At 39.9% G+C, this 7,759-nt stretch overlaps 1 protein-coding gene across 1 annotated transcript; it reads right to left on the reverse strand.

Annotated features, from left to right (window-relative positions):
* Positions 1 to 1,181: 1,181 nt before the first annotated feature.
* On the reverse strand, positions 1,182 to 7,759 carry rsph3 (radial spoke head 3). The gene is made up of 8 exons (XM_036550230.1): positions 7,583 to 7,759; positions 5,616 to 5,703; positions 5,111 to 5,252; positions 4,054 to 4,199; positions 3,246 to 3,449; positions 2,361 to 2,523; positions 1,944 to 2,030; positions 1,182 to 1,258 (listed from the first exon to the last, which is right to left on the reverse strand). The coding sequence occupies exons 1-8, from the start codon at positions 7,681 to 7,683 to the stop codon at positions 1,182 to 1,184; spliced, it is 1,008 nt and encodes a 335-aa protein (XP_036406123.1). The 5' UTR covers positions 7,684 to 7,759.

Genomic DNA, 7,759 nt, shown 5'->3' on the forward strand with positions numbered 1-7,759 from the left:
CCTCAGGTCTGTCCTGTGTTTTGATGTATTCCGTTAGACTCCATGTTCCTGACTATAACATATAATCCTGATTATAATTTAATATGCACCAGGATCATATAAAAATTGTATTGTCTCTTGCCCCTTCACTCTTTGAATGGATACTTCCAGAAAATTAATATAATACCATGAGTACATTTACTGACATTACATTTTCTTCAACACACTTGGATTTGTTGATATTAGTAGTGACAATACTAGCTTGACTTGCCTAGGAAAGAACATACCTGATTTTAAGTAGTGTCTGATAAGACTATATGTAGAAGAGAAACAGTAGAGAAACATTACACAAGAGGGCACTCCAGAGTTTTGAAATAAATAACATAATGACTATACTTTTGGTGGAAAAACTACAAATGAAACATTAATTTCAAAGGGAGAATACTATTAAGTATGAGAGACTGGGACAGCTGGCTTAATTAATGATGTTTGTGCTGCAATCTTAATTAAGGTTGTTTCTCATCAGAACTCTACTTACTTCCTTTAACTGCAATCAGCGCTCACATAAATAAAACTTAAACATTGTTCTGCCAGTTATCACGCTTTAATGAAAAGATATAATGAAAAATAGAATTAATGAGAAGATATAATGAAAAATAGAATTATTATGTCCTACTTTTCATTTAAGAGACATACTACAAATTTGCAGCTTATCTTGATGTAGACAAAAACAATTATGCTTACACAAAAATATGCATCAACTGGATTAATCAATAACAGAGATTCAATGGATTTCTTTAGTAAAATAATTATACAGGTACAATTAATATTGCGTCACTTAGTCTGTTTTTCTCATGTAAAAACCTGTTCCTAGTCATAAAAATTGCCACACAAATTGTCACAAATACATGTAAAGGTGACCTGCATTATATTTATTTTGCAATGTGATAGCCTTGAGTCACCTCCCATTGAAAACGAGTGTGAACTGTGATACTGAAATACATCCACGTGATGTCAACTGCACATGTTACAGTAGTCAGACACCTCTTTGGCAGTCTTCATTCAGTGAAATATTTTGTGTTGACATGACAGTTTATACATGTTTGTACTATTGAGAATACAGAACAGCGAGCATGAAACTGCCAGTGACAGTGTAACAAAAAATACAATCTCTTTTATTAATTGCTGCTTGACTACAGAATTCAGTTGGAATCAGGGGACTTGTGCGCCATCTGCTGGAAGAGGTCTGACTTGTGCTGGGTGACATCACGGATAAGCACTGTAAGATGAGGGGGACATCGTCAGAAACATCTCACTCACATGGCTGAGGGTCATCTGTGTCATGTATGCCGCACCATAATCTTCATAAATAATGGTGAATACTCTACTGTATTCTGCGCATAATGGTTGGCCATTTCATTTGTCACTTTGCTCTGTCTTGCAATATTTAGTACTATTCATTTTAGTTTACAGCTTGTCATTAAAATATCACATTACTTGGAAATTGTTTTAAGCTTTTTGGAATGATTGCTTACAAATAACTTTACAGCTTACAGAAAACAGTCAAACAATATGCCAACCTCAGTATGTCAAATGTAAGAGTAGATACAATGAAATATGACCAAATATCATTCTTCTAACTGAGTACTCCACAGCAATTTTGATACTTAATATTAAAAGTGAAAAAATTCAGAAACTACATTTGGAACCCATTTTATTGCCTTGAACCACCGTTTATGTAATCACCCTAAGCTAAAAAGAAAAAGATCATTTACAGGGAAGGGTTACAGTTAAGAGAAGGCCTTATGAAGGCTTTTTACTTTAATGAAAATAGAAATGTAATCAACATCAAATTAATATTTTGTAGTTCTTCTAGACATATATAGTTAAGAGTCTGTAAACATGTCTTTAAAGGAGAACAAATTTTCAACATTTTAAAACACAGTAACAAAGAGACCACTTACTGTCCAAAAACGCTCTTGCAACATTTCGCTTTTCCAAAGTGCTGTTGACTTGTGCCATTAACCAGGGAAAGAATTCAGTCTCCAAATCTAGACATTAGACAAAGACATAAACCAAACTGAATGGGCATCTTAATAAAGAAATCTACGTACTATGAATAGTGCTCTCAAACATAAATGGAACCAGTCCAACATTTGTTGGTAGACATCAATTAGAAATTAATTCATGAGGGAAAAATTGTTTAAAAAAGAAGGCTTAATTAAAATGGTTAATTATGGGCTCTGTTAGAATTATTTGTTACACAGGGTAGGATACCACCTGAATCTTTGCTGCAGTGCAGCCATAGTTACCGAAAAACATGCTTTTAGGAGTTCATTGACACTGACATGGTTGGACTTCTGCCTCAGTTTGCAACTGACCTCTCTCTACTGGGTCATAGAAGTAGCCATGGTCCTTGAGTGTGGTGTAAACGGAGGGGAGAAGGTCCACCAGGTACTGCTGTGCGTATGCGCGGGCCGCTATCTTCTCTGCTGTCTCCTTCTCCTTCCGCAGAACTTCTCTCTGCTGCTTGAGTCTGCGCTCCTGCAGACAAAAATCCAGACAAAAAAGGGGACTCATCTCTCTTGCTGTCCTCTCGAGAGGAAACTTTATGGCCCTGGCTGTGGAGGTTTACCTATCATACCTTGTATTAGGATTATTCAGTTGTTCATTCACTCATGTAAATGGTTTGTGGCTTTGTGATTGTAGTTATTGTAGTTGAGTGAGCTACATTTCTGTCACCCCCTGGACTTGAACCTGTAACCCTCTGCTTGCGGAAGGACCCTTGGCCAGCACTGCATGGCACACACTGTGCCGGGTTAACTTCCTCACTTTATCCAATACAGGTTTTATTTTAGGTTGCGGTAGGTGTAACTCCAACGATTCGCCCTTAGGGTGCCTCTCCATCACTTCCCCTTCCTACACTGCGGTTGACACCCTTCTCCGCCCCTTCTCACGCCATGCATCACCCTTTGGGCCATGTTCTGTAAATTGCCTCTCTGAGCCCACGGTACGCACGCAGTAAGGGTAATGTCAAAGGGGATCATGGGACGTTTAAGGCTCAAAATACGAGTCTGCACTGAGAGCACTGTGGCGACAGAAAATGACAGATTTTTTCGGTTGCGCATCTTAGTGTTAGCGTGTAAGGGAGAACCCATAAGCCCTATAAGATACAAAGTGTCACAGTGAATCGACCCTGTGCATTTATTGGAAAACGAGGTAGGTCTAGGTAAACAACCACCTTAAAATGCAGTGTAACGCCGTACCTTCTCCTCACGATGGCGCTGCTCTCGCTCCTCAAGCCGCTGCACCTCCACCAGCTCGGCGTTGCGCAGCTCCTCAAACAGCCGCTGCCGCGCCCGCAGGCTGGCCAGCTCCTCCTCCTCCATCACCTCCACCAGGGACTGCTCTATCGTCTTCCCCACCAGCACTTCCAGCAGGGGGCGCACCTCCACGTCAAAGTCAAACAGCTGCGGGGACAGACGCGGACGTCAGTCCACCACACTGAAAGAAAGACTGTCCCATTAGCCAGTGCTCCTGCAGAAACACTCCATGAGTGCACAAATGCAGACTAACAGCGTAGGAGAACTCTAACAAGAGAGGTTTACATTGGGGTCTATTCAACGGATGTTGCAGAGATTATGTAAGAAATTGTTTTTTTGCTGATTCATCCACTATAACTAAATTACTGTATTTTGTGGGATGGCAATTCTCTTTAAATCCACTAGGATTACTATCAACAGCACTGCAGTTTTCCCATTAATTTACCATTTAAACCTATAAGCATTTTCATATTGTATGAAATATTTAATTAAAAACACAAGCTTTTCTTAGTAATATAAAAATATAACATACCAAACACACACATATTAATAATATTTTTAAAATGAGTAGAGGAAAAAATCTGCAGTGTTTTGAACATGTGGTCAATTGCAACGCCAATATATGTCAATTCAATGTTTGGTGCAAGGGTTTGAGTACAGCGCCATACACTTCTAAATGACTATCATAACAAAAAGCTGGTAAGGGTGCCTCCACAGCACCTAAAAACTCAATAATATACTGCACAGGCACCTCTCCTTCCTCTATCTGTGTGGCCACGTCTTTCCCAGATTTAGCTGGGATAAAGAGAGGGCTCGCTGGTTTGTCAAGGAAGGCATCGGTCTGACATTCCACACTGCACTCTTCAACATGGTCACTCAGCTCTTCCAGGTATAGCTCTGAGAAGAAACAAACAGGAACGTGAAAATGGAGGCCACTGCATCACAAATTAAAGGACAGCTCCATCAGAATGACTATAATGTGTTTTCTCTTGCCTAATAAAAATACATGACCGAGTACAAACGGATTATTTATGCTGTGTCAGAACAGATATCGACATCAAGATGACAGGCAGAATACTGATGGTTGTACTGGTAAGAAACATGGCTATTTACCATGATTTAATTTATTTTATTGCTCTGGATTGGGGGATGTATGGTGGCCCTGAGGTGCAAAACATGACAATGAAAACCTGAAACAAAAATTCAAAAAAGTGACGCGTAAACAAAAATACAATACACAAACAGAAAGTAATACAAAAAAGGTGATGTGCAAACAATGCGGGAACATGCAAACAAAAGGGAAGACACACATGCAAAGCGAGATCTTACACGAAAGGCTCCTCAGTACAGACTTGTGTCATATTGATGTACAGATATCACCTTCCGTGTCACTTCTACAAATAACTGAATGCAGAGTGGAATGTCAGCTGCCAAGAATCTGACGGTACTGTACATCAGTATGACACAACTGTTTTTCTGTATGTATATCACCCTTTTGCATGTTTTTCTTTGCTTCTATTCTGTTTGTGTGTGACCATTGTGTATGTGCTTTCCTTTTTGTTTGCCTTTCACCTGTTTTCTATATGTGTTGCGCACATCAGGGCCACCGCAGAAAAAAAAAAATCTTTCAAACCATTTTACAGTTCCAGACATTTTAATGTGATTGAAATGCAAATGTAAAAGCTAAACCATTCACTGAGATTTCGTCTTCAAACAAAACCTGTGTCTTAGGTTGTTAGCGAGAAACAAATAGTGAAAATCAGTATTTAACTTAATTCAGCTGAGATTTGCTGGTGATGCGTCCTCACCTGTCTGCACATCTATGTGCGTCCTGCCATCTACTGCCTCCGGAGTTCTGGAGCGGAACTGCGCCTTGGCCCTTTTGCGCGCAGCCGCCCTCCTCTTGGCTTCCTGCTGCCTCTGCATCTCAATGGGGTCTGGCTGCGCTGCCTGTCAAACAGGGAATTCCAGACAAGGTGTGCCTCCTACAATTCCAATGCAAGTCTCTAGACAAGATGCGTCCAGTTGCTGCATCTGAAACAATCTGCGCCAACTCACTTGTCGTTATGTATTTGTTTTCATTCGTTTGTAATTTATTTTACATTTATTCATTTGGCAGACGCTTTTATCCAAAGCGACTTACATAGGTTACAGTTCTGTACAATGTTATCCATTTATACAGCTGGATATTTACTGAGGCAACTGTGGGTTAAGTACCTTGCCCAAGGGTACAGCAGCAGTGTCCCAGCAGGGATTGAACCGGCAACCTTTCGGTTACGAGTCCTGATTTTGAGTCTGAAGTCAAATACTCACCAGTGGCAGTATGTGCTGTGCATATGTGTTTCCTCTGACCACACGTCGATCATACATGATGTTCACGTAATTAGAACCTCCCTCATTTCTGCACAAACAAGAGGGGACAAAGGCCATGTTACAATGTGCAGGAGCATGGCTGGCGCTCAGTAAGGCATTGCTGATATTTAATATTCACAGCAGGTCAAATGGGCTAATCTCTTAGGATCAGAGTCTGACTCTTCTCTTATGAGACACAGGGAGAACATGAAGAGAGTGCCAGCTGTTTTTTTTTTTGTGCTTTTTTGACCTTTCATGCAGCTCTGTTTTGGACTCACTGACTATACATTATGTTTTTGTTTCACAACTGATGAAAAAATGCAATTCTCCAATTCACTTGGATGGAGTCAAGGGCTATTTTTCCCACTACACTGTACACCATGGTGAAGTAGGATGATACTCCACTAATGTCATTCAAGTAACTCCCAGTTACCTGAAGAATCCCAGTGTGCCTGAGAGCAGTGAGTCAAGGAAACACTGGCTGTCCCACCCACCCCTACCCCCCTTTCCATGGCACAACAAAGCCCACTGCTGTGGCATCGTGGCAAAGGACACAGCTGGGTTTGAACCTGGGTCACAGGGCTCAGCCTACACTCAAAGCAGCTGAGCTGCTCAGCTGTGAAAGTCTGTATTTATAATAGTCTAGTGAGATTAAATACAATACACTGACAAGATTCAAAACGGGAATGAAAGAGCGATTATAAGAGGATTCTATGGCATTGAATCATGACATTTAAGAATGGAAGAGCACTAGATTGAGAAAGGTTAGAGAATTTTGCTCTTGTCGTATCGGGGGCTTCCCAGCCTTACTGACAGCCTAAGTGATACCATGACCTTTAGGTGTGATGAAAAAATTAGATTTGACACCTTCTTGATGCCAAAATATCATTAGTTGGAACTTGCATGTAACAAATAGGATCCTTGGACTGGTGTAATGTCCTATTTATTCACTTCAAACAGATCTATTAATGTAGCCTAAGTTGTCATTCTACTTAGCATGCTGCAAAACAAACCATGGTATGCTACTTTTAACTTGCTCTCAGTCACTACAGTACCAGTTTGCATTTTACATTGTAATGCTGATTTATGCTGTTAATTAATCAGGCGTGTAGAGACATAATCACAAAAGGCCCATAATCTGCAGATTCAAGAACTAGCTACAGTAATACTAGCCTGAAGCTAAATTAATCAGCAGGCTTGGGATAATTTCTCCAGTGAATATCTTTAATTACCTACCTAGTTTTCTCATTATACAGATTTATGAAGTAATTATCTATCATTGTTGCATGCAAGCTATCGTTTTTTAACTACTTCAACGTCGCATGGCTACAGTTGAAGACAAACATATTTCCAACTGGTCACGTCAATTTCAACATGTAACTGTAATTTATTCATTTTACGTAAACGTCATTGGAGATTTTTTGTCGGATTTCTAACATTTTAGTCTGTCACTTGCTTGTGGTCCCTTACACCTCTGTGGAGGGCTCAGCTATTCCTATCATTCACATAAAAACAAATGGGTTTGATATTTGTCCATTTACATTTATGAATTAACAGAAATAAACGATTAACAAGCCGTAATTATTCACTAATCTTACAGACTTATCAATACTACAGTTTTCGAAATTACATTGCTCATTTATCCATTGCAGTAAATCCTATTCATCCTATCAGTTTTTAAAGCAAGCATGTAAGCTTTTCCCAAAAGCAACAAACATGCTACCGTCATAGTTAACCTGCTAACGTAGTTTGATCCTGTGACAAGAAAGGTCAAGACCACCACACGATACATGTCTGGATAATGTTATACTGAGATGTTGTTGACAGAAAACTTAATGGTTTACCATGTTTGGCCGTGTAAAGAAAACAACAACGTTATAGTTGTGTACTGCCAGTGTTGGCTAACACTCCACTGACCCAAAACTTACGATTCTGCAGCAGGTTCCCTGTACTTGCTTCGGTTTTGTAGAGGTCTAGGATGACTAGAAAACGTGTAAGTACCGTTTCGAGCCTCCTTTTTTGTCTGCATACTAGATCTTATTCTGTGTGACAACAATTGAAAATAATCTGTTAAATTAAAGTGCTGGCGGGACAGCCTTCCTCGC

This window comes from Megalops cyprinoides, chromosome 17, assembly GCF_013368585.1.
Source record: "Megalops cyprinoides isolate fMegCyp1 chromosome 17, fMegCyp1.pri, whole genome shotgun sequence".
Lineage (NCBI taxonomy): Eukaryota > Metazoa > Chordata > Actinopteri > Elopiformes > Megalopidae > Megalops > Megalops cyprinoides.